This window comes from Globicephala melas, chromosome 3 (assembly GCF_963455315.2).
Source record: "Globicephala melas chromosome 3, mGloMel1.2, whole genome shotgun sequence".
In the NCBI taxonomy this organism is placed as follows: domain Eukaryota; kingdom Metazoa; phylum Chordata; class Mammalia; order Artiodactyla; family Delphinidae; genus Globicephala; species Globicephala melas.
This window is the reverse complement of record NC_083316.1, coordinates 111,512,188-111,530,000: the sequence shown is the minus strand read 5'-3', so window position 1 is coordinate 111,530,000 and position 17,813 is coordinate 111,512,188. Positions and strand designations below refer to the sequence as shown.

The 17,813-nt window shown below is 55.6% G+C and overlaps 1 protein-coding gene across 14 annotated transcripts in view; it reads right to left on the bottom strand.

The window, feature by feature from the left end:
* The window catches only part of JADE2 (jade family PHD finger 2), a 51,627-nt gene that overhangs the window by 9,343 nt on the left and 24,471 nt on the right, over positions 1 to 17,813 (bottom strand). For all 14 annotated transcript variants that reach the window (XM_030869604.2, XM_030869597.3, XM_030869601.3 and 11 more), the window contains 5 exons: positions 13,979 to 14,139; positions 13,095 to 13,306; positions 11,675 to 11,842; positions 10,068 to 10,184; positions 8,349 to 8,813 (listed from right to left, as the gene is read on the bottom strand). In XM_030869604.2, the coding sequence (XP_030725464.1) occupies positions 8,349 to 8,813; positions 10,068 to 10,184; positions 11,675 to 11,842; positions 13,095 to 13,306; positions 13,979 to 14,139 (1,123 nt within the window). The remainder of the gene's footprint in view (positions 1 to 8,348; positions 8,814 to 10,067; positions 10,185 to 11,674; positions 11,843 to 13,094; positions 13,307 to 13,978; positions 14,140 to 17,813) is intronic.

The following is a 17,813-nucleotide window of genomic DNA, read 5'->3' as shown; positions in this document are numbered from 1 at the left end:
ACAGCTGCTCTGGTCAAGGGCCCAAGTGCACTCGGCCATAGTCGGTCGGCTAGAGACAGAACTCCTCGTGGGGAAGGGCAGGGCCTCCCTGACTCCCTCAGGCCAGCTAGGAAGAGCCCCTTAGGGCCTGGGAGACCAGCTTGCTTAGCCCATGGGACAGGGCCCACCCTGTAACTGGTCTGGAAGCACCTGAAGGATGCGCCGCATTGCTCCCTGGCCACCTGGCACCTCCCTAGGCCCAGCGCGCCATCCCTCACCGGCTGCTCTCAGGGTACGTCACACTCTGGGACCAAGACCAGGCCTCCTCCCCGTCAGGACACTGCCTTGCTCTAGCACTTCCTCAGCTTGGGTCACAGTCTCCAGCAGCAACAGGGACAGCTGGCCAGAAAGCGCGGAACTGGAATCCCGGGTCCCACCAGATTCTACCTCCAGCTGGGTTCCGTCTTCAAGGCTGAGTTCAGTCTTCATATCCTTAAACTGCCTGGGCATGACTTGAGAGTTCCAGAGCCCCTGCCTGTTGTCATGACCATCACTTCTACTGCCCTGGGGTAGCCGTTATCAGACCTCTCTGCTGGCGTGGGCCTCCTCCTCTCCTTCCTGAGCCTAGTCGTGAAGGAGACCCTGGAACACCTGAACCAGGCTAGCAGGCCTCTGGAGAACAGGTTCTGCACGGACTCTCAGCAGTACTCCGTACCCCAGCCTAGACTGTTAACACCAGGCTCTCCTGTGGCCAGCACCTCCCCAAGGGGCAGCCACCTGGCCCGGCCTGCCCTTGCTTCAGCTCACTGGCACCGTCTGACTTCCTTGCAGATCCTGGACTCCTCCCACATGTCCCTAAGCACAGGCTTGTGTTGGGCCCTGGGCTCAGCTACGAGCAGGGCCACCAGGGCCCCTTTCTTCTGAGAGCTTGCTGCCTAGCAGAGCAGAGAGATGCTGACCAAGTACTGACCCAGGCAGCCCTGACCCAGACTTGGGGGTGGTGAGAAGGTTCCCTGGAGGAAGGGGCAGATAGGCCAGGTGGGAGGTGATCACAGAGGGGCACAGGCTGAAGACAAGAACCCAGAGTAAGGCCAGGTAGGGGAGAGGAGAGCAAGGCCTTGTGGCTAGAGTGTCAGGCTCTGAGGCCTGACTGAGCCAGGTCAGGGGGAACTGTGGAGGGATGTGGGTGGTGGTGGGGACCAGGGAGCAGGGATGTGTAAGTGCTGAGACCCAGGAGTCATCCTTAAGGACGAGCCCCTCCTCATCTGCTCCACAGCTGATCCATCAGTATGTCCCATCAGTCCTTCCTGGTGAACTTTTTTTTCTGGCCGCTCTGCACAGCTTGTGGGATCTTAGTTCCCCGACCAGGGATTGAAGCCGGGCCCATGCAGTGAAAGCGTGGAGTCCTAACCGCTGGACTGGAATACCACAGGGAATTCCTGTTCCCGGTGAACCTGACTCCCTCCCATCCCAACAGCTCCCTCCACCTCCTGGACACCCCCATCATCTTCACCTGGACAGCCAGCTGTTTTGACCTCTCTGCTATCCTGGAGCAATATTCTTGAAATACAAATGTAAATCTTAAAATGTAAATCCTCCTCCCCTTGAAACCTCCAATAGATTCTGCACTGGGTTGAATAGTGCCCTTTCCCAAAATTTATGTCCACCTGGAACCTTGGATGTAATTAGTTAAGATTACACTGGATATGAGTGAGCCCTACATGCAATGACTAATGTCCTTATAAAAGACCATGTGAAGACATACTGAGAGAATGCCATGTGATGACAGAGACTGGAGTCATGGGTCTACAAGTCACAGAACACCAAGGGTTGCCAGCAACCACCGGAAGCTAGGAGAGGGGTATGGAGAGTTTCAGCCTCAGAGCCTCTAGGAGGAATCAACCCTGCCAACACCTTGATCTAGAATTTCTGGCCTCTAGAACTGTGAGAAAACAAATTTATGTTGTTTAAAGCCACGGAGTTTGTAGTACTTTGTCGCAGTAGCCCTAGGAAACAGATATAGTTTTCTTCCTGTCACACTTAAAAAACCCAGAGCCACAGCTCAGATCCTTGCCCAATCTGACCTCCCACTGTCATCCTCACAGTCTATGTCCCACAGTTCTCCAAGCTCCAGCCGCACTGCCCTCCAGTCCCTTTCTTTCTGTGTCCAGCCCACTTCTGCCTTGGGGCCTTGATATATATCCAACTCTTGGCCCCAAATGCTCTTCAACCCTCTCTTCCCAAGGCTAGACCTCATCCTTCAGGTCTGGGCTCAAATATCACCTCCAGAGGGCATTCCTGTCCACCACATCTAAACAGCCCAACCTTGTTCTCCTCATATCCTGGTCTCTTTCCTCCTGGCAGTCACGTGGCCAAGTACGCATGGGGACAGTAGGGATGAAGAGAGGTGGATGGGTTCGTGGCTACTTTGGAAGCCTAAGAACAAGCCATTCAATATTTCCAGCCTAAAAACAGATCAGCCAAGGTCTACTTCCTATTAAAATACAGATGTAGGGCTTCCCTGGTGGCGCAGTGGTTGAGAGTCCGCCTGCCGATGCAGGGGACACGGGTTCGTGCCCCGGTCCGGGAATATCCCACATGCCGCGGAGCGGCTAGGCCCGTGAGCCATGGCCGCTGAGCCTGCGCGTCCAGAGCCTGTGCTCTGCAACAGGAGAGGCCGCAACGGTGAGAGGCCCGCGTACCGCAAAACAAACAAACAAACAAACAAAAACAGATGTAGTTTCTTTCTTTCTTTTTTTTTTAATCTTTTCGAAACACTAGAGCAAGGTTTCTTAAGGCAGGCCAAATGAATTACTGGCCAAGATTACCCCCAAATCCCTGGGGGTGGCTGGTTAAAAATACAGATTCCCAGGCCTGGGGGACTATCAAACTCTCTGGAGGCGGGGGCCCTCAAATATACATTTTACATAGCACCATGGAACCTAAGAACTGCTGTCCTAGGCCAACGGCCTCCAAAGTGAGCTGCATGGGCGATTGATTTTGACAGCTCATCACAGCATAGGAAGAAAATATTAGAACTTCTAGTGTTTGGGGGTTTTTTTGGTGCTATTAGAAATTCTGATTAGGTTTGCTTTTATAATATACCATGGAAGATATAAATGAGATACTAAAAATACAATACATTGGAGGTAAATGCTCAATTTTCTTTCCATGATAAGGGTACATACATTACACAATCACTCATGTCTGGAGATTCCTGCTACGGAAGATTCTGTGAGAATCCCAATGGTGCCAACATTCTTTGGTTGGTACTTTGGTCACACTGTGACCCCTTATTCCCACTTCACCCTGGAATCTTCAATTACTTCTCTAATTTTTCCCAAGATTCTTGGTAATATAGCTACATGTTACTGAATGTTGTAAAATTCCTCTTCCATGATGGCTTTTGGGGAAAACTATAGATACCACCTTAGAAGCCCACCCAGGCTATCAGACTTCTTACATTGTTCTTTTCTTATTATAAAGACAAAATGTTCTCTTTAAAAAAAAAAATTAAAGAGTACAAAAAAGAATCAAGTGGAAAAGTCCCCCTGAACTAGAGCAGGGATCAGTAATAAAAGCAGGTTTTACTTTTTGATAAAATTGTTTTGATAACAGCAAGTTTTGCAAAGAGAACCTGGATGTGGGCTGAGGAGAGGAGAGGGGCAGGGAGGACTCCCAGCCAGTTATCTTGAGCTAGAATGGACCAGTGTAGGGGGCATTCATGGAGCCTGGGGAGGTTGCTGTGGGGACAGCGCATACTGGGCATGAGATGCTGGAGCTGGGGAGGCAGGTGTGGGCTGGAGCCAGCCTCCTGATGGGGAGTAAAGCTGTGGAGCAGATGCGCAATGAGAGGTCAGACCTAGTGTGGTGAATGACCACTGGGACCAAGGAGGACTCAGAGAGGGAGCAGAACTGGGGTATCGGGGGGAGTCTGGTCAGAGCATCCACAGGAAAAGTGTTTCAAGATCAAGGGCATGCTTGACTGTGGCAACCACTGCTGAGAAGGCTGGGGGATGAGGATGGAGAAACGGGAGATGGAGGCTGTAGGTGGCCCTGGTGGAAGGTTCTGGAATATGGTGGTGGCAGGAGCCTAGGCAGAGTGAGAAGCAAGGAAGTAAGAACAGTGAGGGATGACAGAAAAGGAGAGAGAGTAACAAGGGTGAGAAACCCATGACTAGAGGGACACGGGGAGGGAGGACTTGCTTTTGAAGATGGGAGAAGGTAAAATGAATATGGACACTGGAGGAATCCTGGAGACGGAGAGCGGGTGAAGACAAGATAGATACTCCTGTGCTGCGGGTGTGGGCTGGAAAGAAATCCCTGGGGGGCGGGGAGGGGAGGACATGGGAGAAAAGGGCAGAGAACGGGTACAGAGGGCACCACCGGGCAAGGAGTTGGAGGGTTCTGGTCTGAGGAACAGGAGGTGAGGTCTGCTAAGAGACGGGGGGGCCCTGAGGGAGGGGGGCAGGGGTGCAGACAGGTGGTAATGGGGGAGCCCAGAATGCTGCTGGCTAGTGTCCCGCCAAGGCTGGCTGGCAGGCACCCTGGGGGGCTCACCTGCTCACTGCTATAGGATCGCTCCTGGTGGGCTGAGTGCCTCCTACTGGGTGAGGCTCTGCCTGGGGTGTGGCCTTTGCACAGGTGCAAGGGACTGGCAGTGAGCTAATGCCACATGGGGTGGGAGTGAAGAAAGCAGGGGACAGTGAAGGAGGAACTGAGCAGGGAGAATGGGAGACTGTGGTGAAGAAGGGGGATTGGGGATTCGGGGCTACTGACCCGAAGCAGTTGGAGGGGGCGACAGGGTTTGAGTGGGTGGAGGGGCTAATGGGTTGGAAAAAATCCTAGAGTTGGGAGCCATGGGGTTGACGAGCTGCAGGCTGGAGGCCACGGCTGCCCGGGACAAGATAGGCTTTGGTGGGAGGTCAAGGAGACACAACCCAGGCACTGAGGACAGAGTAAATGAGGTGTGACAACTGCTGAGGAAAGCAGGTGGCGAGTGTGGGGGAGGGCAGGACCTTCCTCTCCTGAAGAGAGCTATGGGGAGTTCCTACATGTCCATCCCCTGGAGCGTGTGTGTCTGAAAGCTGCCCCTGCCCTCTCGGCTCCTTTCAGGCCAGGTGAAACCTTCAATAAACTCCTGGTAACCAGATCCAGAGCCACAGGCAGTGAGGCCCCACGTAGCCCAAACTACCAGCACAGTTGCTAGGGGACACCAACCGGTGTTTGTTGGGCTGATCGCTGATCATCAGAGCTGCAATTTTTTTGTCAGCTGTGAATAACTCTGGGAGGCTGCAGTGGCCATGCCTGCCTGTGCTGCCTGCCACAGCTGAGGCCTAAGGCTGAAATTTTAGGAGAGCATATCTTCTAGGCTGACCGTAAAATGGGATTTCATGCTGGTGGTAGCATGACCCCTGCTTCGCTCAGCAAAACTCCTGCCTTGGGAGGCAAATCAATCAGGGAGGATGCATGATTCCTGGGCCTTAGCACTGGGCCTGCCCTTTCAGTCCTCCCTGGAGCCCTCCATCTGAGCAGCCCACCCTTCTAAGACACAGAACAGCAACAATAACCATCACTAACAATGGACGGTAGTGTGCTAAGCTCTATCCCCTATCTTTCCTGGGATCTAAGGTCAGCTAGATCCTTATTCCCATTTTACAGGAAAGGAAACTGAAACTCAGAGAAGTAGAAACTATAACTCAGAAGGCACAAAGCTGGAAGTGCTGGAACTGAATGTAGACCCAGGCTACACACAGCCTCAGTCTCAACCCCTGCCTTGAAGCCTCGACGCATTCAGCCCAAGCTGGCGTGGTGCCCAGAGACAGGCTGGATACTCTTGACTGTTGGCACAGGGTCATGGTCAGAGACTGGGCCTGCTGGCCAGGCCACCAACAGTCATGGGTCTTTGCAGAAAGCCTCCCCCATGGCATAGTTCTCGGCCCTGTTCACTCACTCGAGTCACCAGCGCATGGCCGTGAAACGATCTGAGGCTGGACCGGAGGGGGTCAACGGGCGCATGGCTGTAGGACTTCCTCTCCTCAGCCTGCCAGGGCTGTGCACTCCCTGGCCTTGCACTCAGCTGGTGCCCTTCAGCCCAGCCTGGAGGCTGCTGGAGAAGCAGCATTTTGACAGGGCCCTCCTGAACCCTGCCAAGGCTGGCCCTGCCCTCCTCTTCCTGGGGAAGAGTGGACCAACTCACACCTGGAGGGCTTTGTGCCTCAACCAAAGGGGTCTGTGAGGCACAGACCCAGGAGCCCCAGAGCTACCTCAGTATCCTAGCCCATGACAACCTCAGGCCCTGGCTTCACCTGTACCAGTTGACAATGGGGTCGAGAGGCCGGGGGACTGATAAGGGAGTACTTTTGCCCAGGAAATGTACAGAATAGAGAATAAGCCAACAACTCTCTGACAAACTCCTCTCCTCTTCAGGCCCCAATTCAACTCAACTCTAGAAAACACACATTCCTCCAAGGCTTTCTTCACCTCTCTGAGCCCCACCTTCCCCATCTGCTCCTTATGGATGGCAATATCTACCTCTCAACTCTTTTTCCAGGATGATGGTTCAATAGGTGAGCCCGTCCCCTGACCTCTCCACGCAGCCTAGCCAGGGCCAGACATGTGGGCTGAGCAGCACAGACCAGGGAGGTCAGATGTGATGAGTCGTTTGGAAACAGGAGGGCTCAAAGCAGGGTGTCTGTACTCAAGACCCTGCGGGTGGAGACTCGAGGGTGGCCTGAGGACGAGTGTGGAAGCAGCTTTGGTCTCGGAAGGATTTGTATCTGATGGCCCTGGGAGACAGGAGGCTGGGCTACCCGGGAAGCGGTGACTGCAGCGCAGGTGGCCCTGCTCTCTGTCCTGGCTGGAGCCGTGGACATTTGGTGATCCCCCTGCCCCCCACCTTCTGACCTGGTGGCAGGCTGGCTGCCAGGCAGTAAGCTCCCTCCCAGGCCAACAGGGTCATTTCCACATGACCAGGCCTCAGGGCAGATGCGTGGGGTGCAGGAGGGTGGAGAAGCCGGGTCCAGTTTCAGAGCCTCCACCTCCATGCCCCCCTGCCCCGCCCCGCCCAGCCCACAGCACAACATCTGCTGAATTGCTCTAACCATATTCTACAGACGCGCCAACTGAGACATGCCTAAGCAAAGCAGCTTGCCTTAAGTCACACAAAGCCCCCTTGACGCTTCCACCCCGGCTGTCTCCCAGCATGGCCTGGGCAGCGGGCAGGCATGTGAGTCTGTGTCCCCCTGACATGACCCCTCATACTCCGAATCCTGGAACTGAATGTACCCCAGAGGAGAGGCCAGAAGAGCACCTGGGGTTCAGAGGACTGGATCAAGGACTTGGGACACCCTGCTTCATCCTTGGGGTGCCCCCAACTTGGGGGGTGGTACTTTATCAGCTGGAGGAGTCAGGGGAGGGGTACCAAAAAAGCCAAGTTCAAGGGCACGCTCCACAGAAGACAGGACTCTTTCCCCTTCTTTCTGGGAGGAACAGCAGGCATTAGAGGCTCTGGGGGGCCTCCATGCTCTAGGAAAGCAACTCTCACTGGTCCCCAACCTCCACGGCCCAGCCCAAACCCGAGGTGTCTGCACGTCTTCCTCATCTCACTCAGCCCCCAAAGCGATGCGCCTGGACCAAGGCAAGATCCCCTGCCTCCCAGGGCACAGCTGAGGGCTTTTGGCCAACCCGCTCACTCCATCTGGGCCCTGTGATTCCACCTCCAGGGTGAGCGTTTGGAATCTGCAGCCACAGCAGGAGAGTCCCCGCTTAAAACACTTCTGCAGCTTCCAGACACACTTTGGTCCACCCACCCAGCCCCATCCTTCCACTCCACACAGGCCGCAGCTGGTCTCCAGCCCGTGCCTCTGCTCACACTGTTTCCTCTACCCAGCACCCCCAGGAGCTGCACTCACACCTGTCTTCCCTGCTTTGGCCCAGCACGTGCTTATTACACTGATTCAACTCACTTGTGATTCCCAGCTCCTCCCCTGCCTCCGACTCTAAGCAAAGCACGTGTGTTGGGACCAGGCAGGGCCCACAGAGACCACCAGGAGTCAGAAGCTTGGGTCCTTGCCCCAGCCCTGGTGTTTCCCAGCCTCACAGTCCTGGCAGGGGCCCCACCCTTCACCAGGCCTGCAAAAGGGCTGGGACGAGAGGGACTCAGAGACCCCAGAGCTGGATCCTCCCCTGTTCTACAAACTCTCAGTTACCCCAAACCTGTCTGAGACCCCGAGGCCCTCAGCGCCTTGGCCAGAGCTCACAATGTGTCCTGGTGAACCATGGCTGCTCCAGGGCAGCGAGGGAGGGGTGGAAAGGCCTCCTGGGTTGCCCACCGGGCGGGCGGGCTGGGGGGCGGCAGGGGGACTCACTCTCTCCAGGTCCTGCCGCAGGTGCGTGAAGAGCTTCAGGCGGCGGTAGAGGACGTCCTGCTCCTGCTGGGCCAGGTTGTCCACCTCGTCGGTCTTGGGCGTCAGCAGTGGCTGGTTGGCGTTGGCTTTCCTCTTCAGCTTCCAGTACTGGTAGATGAAGTCGACCAGCACCTCAGCCAGGTCCAGGCGCTCAGCCACCTCGGCTGGCTCCACCAGCTCATAGAAGTCTTCCTCCAGCTGCTGCAGCCGTTGCTTGCGTAGGGTCACCTTCTCCAGGTCCTCGCTGGCTGGGCTGGGCTCCACGGGTTCGGACGTGGTTTCACCCCGTGGGCCCCCATCACTGTGCTCCTGGCAGAACGACTTGAACTTGACCTCGTCGTTGTCTGCTAATATAGTCCTCATTTCCAGGCTGTGGTCAAAGGCGCATGTGACGTGGAATGCCGTGACGCAGGAAGGCATGGAACACTAGAGGGAGAGGAAGGGCAGCGTGAGGTATGAGGGGAGCCCTGGTGGGAGGGAAGAAGAATGTGGGGCATCTCCCAGGGTTACACTGAGAATGCAGAATGCTGGCGAGACCCTAAACAAAATGGCACGGGCTGCCAACATCCTGCAGGTTGTGGAGGGAGTCATGGAAGATGGGAAGGGGAGCTCTGGGGGAGCTGGACAGCATCATATACCCTGGGGAAGTCAACAATCAGATGACTGACAATCCCTCTGGGGACAAGCTGCACTTCTGTGCGGACAATGACTTTGGATCTGAGGCATCGAAAGAAAGAGGCTGTTGATGGGTCCCTGCCTCCTCTGCTCCTGCAATGTTATCTAAGATGGGGAGCTGTGCCCCTCCCTTGCCCTCTGGGAAGAGGGGCTGGAGTTGGGTCCCTTCCTTCTTCTCCTGTCCAGGCAGTTAGGGCCAACTCAGGGCCTGAGTTACCTGGGATGATGGCTGTGGGTAGCTGACAACTGTTTCAGCAATAACCCATCGAAATCTTAGTGGCCGTTTACGCTGCACTCACAAACCATTCTGAAAGTCTTATAAATGGGTGGAGGTACATCTAGTGCTTACAATGACAACTGTTCCTGAAGAGACAAGGGAGAGAAAGGATGACCCTCCCACTTCCCAACCTATAGGCCAGGAGCATCAATATCACATGGGAGCTTGCTAGAAATATGCAAATTCTCAGCCCCACCTACAGATCTACAGAATTAGGACCTCTGGGGGGTAGGCCAAGCAATCTGTGTTTTAACAAGTCCTCTGGGTAATACTGATACGCCCTAGAATTTGGGAACCGTTACTGTCAACAAACTAACACAGCCCTGCCATGTGTAGGGAGAGCCTGTTAGCTTAGTTGGAGGAAAAGTTTGAGTCTTACCCCTCTCACATGTCAAGTTTGACATCAGAAGAGAGGTCAATGTATTTATTAAGCCCACAGACCCTTGCTCTTGGGGAAAGCCCCCTCACTACTGTAACGGGGTGGTGAGCCTGGCTCCCCAGGCCTGTGACCCATGCCTAGTGGAACTAGGGATGGAGGAGTGCCCGGCAGGTGGGGTGCTGGCTCTGGTCCCTGTCCCAGGCACATCAGTGCTTCTGTCTGTAGCACCATGGGGCAGGTGGAGGGTGCTGGCAGTGGCCTGCTTTACAGGGTGTCCCAGACACACCCCTCTGTGTAGCTGGCTCCTACATGGGCTCCCGGGCAGCAGCGGGGTGAAGGGGCTGTGTACCTGGATGCAGGTGCCCGTGCACTCCTTGCAGAGGCTGCAGGACAGAGCCCAGCGGCTGGCTGGGATATGCGAGATCTTGGTGATGGGCTCCATCTTCTCGGGGCACCCGATGCTGACCTGGGGCAGGACACAGGGAGCTGCATCAGGTCTCTCATCCCCAGCCTGCCTCCAGGGATCACCTAAATGGGGGGCCTGTCTGCTGAAACCAGGTGGTGGGCAGACACGGCAGTGGGAGAGTCCCAAGTCCTTCCTGACTTCCCAAGTTGACCACGTTGTGTTAAGTGTGTGCTCTAGAGCGCCTAGGCTTAAACTGTGACTGGGAGAGTGCGCTTCCGTGTGTGTAACTGACTGAGTGTATGTGTGCCTGTGACTATGTGAGTCTCAAGACAGAGATGCTTCCATGTGCAGATGAGTACATGCAAGGTCCCCCTCTCCTTTGTACCTCAGGCCTTTGTTTATAGCATCTTCAGAGTTCTTATTAGAACTTGAATTTATTTTACTTATTTTTCTGGGTGGCGACTATAGGTCCCCATGGTAGGATCTCTTCTTGGGGACCTCCAGGGCTTTCCTGGCCAAGGGGGATGTGCCTTTGTTTAGCCCCTCCTATGGGGACAGGGCTATAACCATGCCCATCTCCTGGGCACAGCCCACTCCTCAGCCCCAGAGGCAGGGTACATTTGCCTTCCTACTGCCCATGCCTGAGGAGGGAAAAAGGGCCCCTGTCCAGAGATCCTGAACCAAAGAGCCCCCACGGTAGGTCCTTGTTGATCCTCTGTGTCCCTGCTGTGCCCAGACCAGGTATACTCAGAGGTAGTCCCAGACTTCAAGATGCTGATGTGGCCGCAAGCGACTATTGCTGACATAACCACTATGATCACAGAAACCTGTGATGTGGGTCCCAGCAAGGACTTTCTGATGGCGAGCCCAGGAAGGGGAGGGGCCACCTGCTGACAGGGCCACCTGGCTTGCTTCCGGGCACAGGCAGCACTGGAGTGGGGCCTCATTCTGGGTCAGGGCACACAGCAGGGAGAGAGCTGAAACGCCAGCGAATGTCAGCATTTCACATTTCAAATAAGACAGGAGCCCAGGGCCTCTGCTAACTCACTGTGGGCTCAGCCCATCGTCCATGGTCCCCCGCTAGACTCAGACCTGGGCCCACCCCCCCATTCCAGCCACAGCCCTACTCTCCAATTTTCATCAGGCTCCCCACCTGATTTCCTTTTAGGTCATTTGGCTTATTTTCATTTTAAAAAAAGCACTTGACCTTGGTTGGGACCACCGCCTAGATTTGGGTAGACCCCCAACCTGCTTTCCCCTAGAGTCGGCTGCCTGACTTCTGTCCAGCTCTCACACCACCTGGATCCCCCAGTGGCTCATAATCCCATTTTCCCATGGAAATAGCCACCCAGGTTCTGCCTAGGTCCATGGGTAAAGTTCCCTGTGGGCTGCTGCCTGAGCTCTTCCCAGGCTCGACACCTGAGATCTGCCATTTAACGTGGCCCATCACCTTCTTTTCCTAGTGCTCTGCCGTCGGGGTTCTGAGTTCTGTTCAGACCCACTTCCCCACGGCTGTGCCCCAGGGCCGCCCCAGCCCCACATCTGCCCACCTCAGGAATCCACAGAGCGCAGCTGACGTGCACCCACTTGGTCCCACTTCTAGTGGGCTTCAAGGCTCCTCCTCGCTTGGGGCAGAGCAGGCACTTCGGCTGGACACCCAGGGCACACGTCCGGCACAACCAGCTGCCTGTGGGCACCTTGAGGATCCCGTAGCATGCCTGGGGAAAGAGCAGGGTGGTCACAGGTCAGAGGCATTGGCCAATCTGCGTCTGGTCAGCATTCGGCTATAAACAGTCCTCGCCCCAGCCCAAGCCAGGAGCCACGGAGTGACACTGCTACTCATCTCTGCCAAAGAGAGCTCCTAAGGGACTAAAATGCAAGGGCTCCAGGGATTCTCTTTGCGTGGGCTGTGCGTTGAAATTTCACCATCTCACAGTCCTCCGTGAAAGGGCTCCGCTCTGCCCTCTGCTGGGAGGTCAGTCACTTCGGCAGAGGTTCCTAATCGGGGATGGATTTCAGGGGCATCCATGAACTCCCTTCAATTGAATATAAATTTGGGTATGTACGCTGCCCGAGGACAAGGCCCAGAGCTTTCATCTTTTTTCACAGGGATCTGTGATCGGGCACCCTTCTGGTAATACCTAGGGCTTATGGATCTAAGAGCTGCTGGGTATAAGGGACATAGATGAATGAGGAGGGTGGTGCACTGCCTACCAACCTGCCAGCCAGGTGAAGCCCTTTTAAGCTCCCTGGGTGCTATTCAAGCAGAAGTGGGTAAGGGAGGGCCTCAAAGTTAGGGCCAGAGTGGGTCCACTGGGTTCCAGTCAGGTCTTCTACATCTTCTACAAACAAGGCCCAGAGATGCCCCAGACCTATAGCCTTGGGGCCCAAGATCAAGAGGGGAGCCTAGTCAGGCGGCACCTGGTTTATAATACCAATACTGTTAACAAACACGAACAACTCTTACTATACCATTCTAACCAAATGACTCATAGTAAGGAACTTAATCCTCACAACAACTTACTTTTATTTATACTTGAGGAAACAGAGGCTCAGAGAGATTAAGAAACTTACCCAAAATCAAATAGCTTGCAAAGGGCAGAGCCATGGTTTGAAACCAGGTGGCCTGGCTCCAGGCTCTGCTCTCGATCACTACACTGTGCTGCCTCGTTGTAAGTTCAGGATGGTGAGGAGGGGGTAGGGTGCTCAGTGGGGAGAATCTGAGGGAGGCCGGCAGGACAGGACAGAAAGACCATCCAATGGGCGTTACTCAAATCTGGCTGAGGGGGCTAAGCCGAGGGGCCCTGGGTATCCCTGGCACCACGGGCACTCACGCCATTCCCTTCCACCCCCTTGCCCTCCTTCTCAGGGGCCCGTGCCCACAGTGCTGCTGCACCCCTACAGCCAGGGTGACCGGGTCAGGCAGGGGCCTGCCTGAACAGCATGGTGACGGCAATGGGGGCTGCCTACCTGGTGCACGCAGACGTTGCATTTGTCGCAGAAGACCATCTCGTTGCCATCTTCACCCTCGGGAGAGCGGCACACGTCACAGACGACATCCTCATCATACTCGATGCCCAGCCCCTCCTGCGTCTCGATGGCCCGCGCCATGTTCTGGTGGCACAGAGTCTCCAGCTCCTCCAGTACGCGCTCGAGCGTCAGTTCATCCAGCTCTGGCCTCTCTGTGAGGACAGCAGGGCAGGGTGTCAGGAGCCTGGCCTCTCAGGGCAGATGTACAGGAGGGCTTCCACCCACTCACTGGTTGCACTATCTCAGGACCCCAGCTCCATGGTCCAAAAACTGACTGCGCTGGACCACGCAACCTCAAAGGCCCCCGGGGTCTGGTGTGGTGTTGACTTCAGACACTGCTTGTGACCACACACATGCTTGTGTACACACAGATACCATGAAGTGTCTCTGGGATGCAGCCGGCTCCGTGGGGAACCCACTGCTCGAGCTATGTGTATGGGGGGGGACCTGGGAAGGTGGCTGAATATGGCAGAGCTGGCCCTTCTTGGGACATGGTGGGCTCCAGCCAGAAGGCCCATACCAACTGACCCTGGCCCCATTTGTAATCCTAGACTCCTAGCGCTCACTCAATCTTCATGCAACAGTCACACTTACTACAGTATTCCCCCAAACCGTATAAATGACATGCTCTTATTGCCTCCATCTGAGAGCTACAGACATTGAAGCACAGTAATCAGTAACGCAGCAGGGACTTTCCCCCCAGACCTGTGGCGTGCCAAAGCCCAGTGATGGCCACTGCCCTCCTGAGGGTGAGGATGCTGGGGTTCAGAAGAAAACCCTCCTTGGTCTGCCCCCACCCCATTCTCAGCTGGCGGGTCACCTACCCATCTCCCTGAGCTCCGAGTTGATGAGTTCCAGCCAGTAGGCGTCAATCTCGTCCAGGTCATAGCGGCTGCCCCCTGGCCAATCAGGCTGGGAGCCCTCACCAAGGTCGGAGCCGCTAGGGGACACCTGGGTAGGGGGGCCTTCCAATGGTGGAAGAATCCTAGGAAATCAAGAGAAGGTGTGAGGGGAGGGTGCCCTCAGCCTGCTACTCTTGCTGGGTCTGGGGGCCTTTAGCAAGTTGGCCAGCCTGGCTGAGGAGCTAGTGAGCAAGTGAGGTGTGAGACTTTGATGCCGAGCAGGGCCCACCTCCTTCCATTCCCTCCTCCCACCCGCCCACCCTGCAGAGGCTGTAGGAGGCATTCCAAGTGCTGTCCTGGGCAATGCCCAGCTGGCCTCCAGGTCCTTCAGCACACCCCTCAAAGCTGGGGAGAGGCCAGGGATCGCTTCCAGGCCCTCACAAGCTCTGGCCCCTCCTCCACCAATAGCCTCAGGGGCACTGAGGCCAGGGCTCCTCTGGGGTGAAGAGGATGCACCTGCTACAGTCTCAGGGTCACACTCCAGGTCAGCCCACCCCCAGGCCATGGCTCTGCCTCTGAGGCAGCTTGGAAGTGCCCTGACTGCAGGGTGAGGTCTCCAAGTCCCGCTCCACCACTTAATGTGTGACTCTGGGTAAGCCACTTAACTTCTCTGTGCCCCAGAAAATGGGCTAATGATAACAGTACCTACCATCTACAGTTGGCATGAGGATTAAATGGATGAATACATGTAGAGCTCTTAGAACTGTGCCTGGCATGTAGTAAGCACTATATGTGTGTGAGTATGTATTTTAAGATATACACTTTGCTTCTTCTGAAATGGAATGAGGGTGTTTTGCCTTGGGAGAGCACAGCTTCCTCTCTTCGATCAGCTGTGTGCTGCCCCTCAGTTCCTGATGCCAGTTCAGAATGCCAGCTCTTCCCACCCCCTACCAGTTGCCATGGTTATTGCTGCGGAGCCTGGCCTCCATCTGGCCAGCCCTGCCAGGGCTGAGAGGCCCCTTACTTGCCCGAGAGGCCTCCTGGGGTCGAAGGCAGGGCTGCCAGGGGCTGTGACTCAGCGCCGACTGGGGAGGAGAAGGCAGGGCTCTGGATGCACAGACGTGGCTCAGCTGTGGGGAGGGCTCCTGGGCGCCAGGAAATGCCCCGGTGTCAGCAAGGGGGGCAGGAAGGATGAAGGAGACAGGGAGGCAGAGTGGCCTCCAGGCAAGAGGGAGGCCCAGAGGAGACTGAGGGAGACAAGGAGAAAGGGCAAGGGCCTGGCACCACCTTTTCCCACACCAGATGCCCAGATTAAGGAAGGTCTTAGGCAAAGATAATGACGTGATGCCCCCCGGCCCCCAGATCATTCCAAATAGGAGGAATATTAGTACTCTTGGTCCTACAAAATTCTGCCTTTCCTCATGGGGCTCTTATTTAAATTAACACAGTCTTTGAAAAACACCGTAATTTTGCCATGACCCTGCTTTGTGTGTGCCCCCAGCATACGCTTAGCTGGGGTTTTGGATAACTCTTGCCCGAATGCCCACCACCTACTGGCATAACTACCCACACTTGTGTGCTCAGTCAGCTGCCACCTGGCCAGACCTCTTGGGGCCGAGATCACATTCCTTTCTCTGGGAAGCTGAGGTTAGACGGCTCACAACAAAAAAGGCATTTCCTGTACTTCCTGGGGCTCTCATCTTCATCTGTGTGGCCTCTTCTGGCTCTGACTATGGAGGAAACACTCCTATCAAGGGTGGACAGACCTTACCCTGGGCCAAGGCCTCAGTCTCAGCTGCAGCCAGTAAGACTGAGGTCATCTGGGAGGAGGTGGATGGCCGGGCTGGGATCTGGAGAGGGGGAGGGCTCTCTACTCCAGGAGACCAGACAGACACCAGAGGTTGGTTTTGCCCTGAGCTGAGTCTTTTGGCCACACCGAGGGAGCAGTGTAGGCCCTCCCTCAATTCATGATCTGAGAGTGAGAGGTTCTCATTATCCAGAGAAGTTTCAGACCGTGAGGTGGGCAGACCTGCTCAAGGGCCAGGGAGGACTGGGCAAGGAGAGAGGGATGGAGGGAGCCAGGGTAGCAGCAGGGGAGGGCAGAGTCAGCGAGCCAGGGTGATCAGGGCATAAGACTCTCTTTGGGACACACAGGGGCAACCCAGGGCTTGTTCCCGTGGCCTGTGTTTTCCCGGCCCAGCCCACAAGGCCCTGGTGGTGGTCAGGCAGGGAATTCCCCAGAATTTCCTGACTTCCTCATCTATAGAATGGGGACAGCAATATGCCCTTTAGAGGGCCAATATGATAATTAAATGAGAAGATGAGTGTTAACAGGTTCAGCATAGCAAGTTCTCAGGAACAGAGTTCCTATAACAATTCTGAGCATGGTGGCTGCTGTGCTAGCTTCCAGATGAGGGCTGTGCAGTGGAAGGCACCCCAGGAGATGTAGGGACCAGGCTGGAGGGAGACAGTGAAAGATGGGGCACAGAGATATCTCCACGAGAGCATCCCTCCCCCTCCAGTCTATCCTCTCCAAAGAGCATGGATGGTCCAGGAGTGCCTGGCTCCTGTCGGCCTAGAGCAGCCATGTGTATGTGGGGAATGTACCTAGTAGAGCCAGAGCTGTCTGAACACATGCTCTCGTCTTAATGTCAACAGGTAAAACACCAACTGAAGCCAAGCTACTGGTGTGGAGGCATCTGCAAGTAATCACCCAGGCCGGCGGATGTTTCTGGAACCACCTGACACTGACATCAAGGACATGGGCTGAGCCCAATCAGGACTCACTCCTCTCTGCCCAGCTGGTGGCCCACCCCTCTGCCTCATTATCCTGGGCCCTTGGCGTGCGAATTCTCATTTAATCCTCACCACCACAGTATCAGGCATGCACTGTTTTTAGACCCATTTTACAGAGAAGGAAACAGGTTCAAAGAGGTCAGTAACAGTTCTTCAGTCTGCAGAGCTGAGGGTGCGAAACTGGCTAGGAGGCCGACCCACGTTTTTGGCCCTGGGCAGAGGATGTGTAGGATAAATTCTTTCTCTAAATCCCACATACACTCCCGTCCAGAGAGGCCTGGAGCTTCCCTGATTCTCAGAGGGCTGAAGACAAGAGCTGGTAGGCATTCAGCCCTTGGGAGCCCAGGAGGCTGAGCACTGCCCAACACCCAATCCTCACTGACCACCGAGTGAGGCTCAGAGTCCGCTTCGCCTCTGTAGTCCCATGCCCAGCACAGGCCCGGCATCAGACAGGCACTGGGTGTCTGTGAGCCAGTCATAGGTGTGGCTGCCAGGAAGCAACAGTGCCAATGTCAAGGGAGGTGACAGCTGAGATCTTTGCCCCAGGCCTGGTCAAAATGGGCCTAAGTGAGAGCCACAGGGCTGCCAAGGCCGGGAATGAACTGCCAATAACACGAGCTGCCCAGCCCAGGCAAGCTGGTGGGCAGAGAAGGCCAGGACAGTAGGCCCCTGTGTCCCAAGGCATGACTTGGAGGGCTTCCCGGGCTGCAGCAAGAAGCACTTGGCTGAGCTCCGTCACTGGATGCAAGGCTTATGGCCACACGGCCACCTCCTGACAGAAGCACCAGGCGGCTCTCTGACCTACAAGAACAGAAGGCACCACAGCCCAAAGAGGACTCATCCCCGAGCCAACCCTGGCCCAGCCCTGGCAGGAGGGCCTCCTCAGAGTCTGGTCGTAGCAGCTGCTTCGTGAACATCTGATGTGTGTGCTAAGAACTCCTTAAACTCCCTCCTGCTAAGAACTCCTTAAACTCCCTCCTGTTAAGAACTCCTTAAACTCCCTCCGCTAAGAACTCCTTAA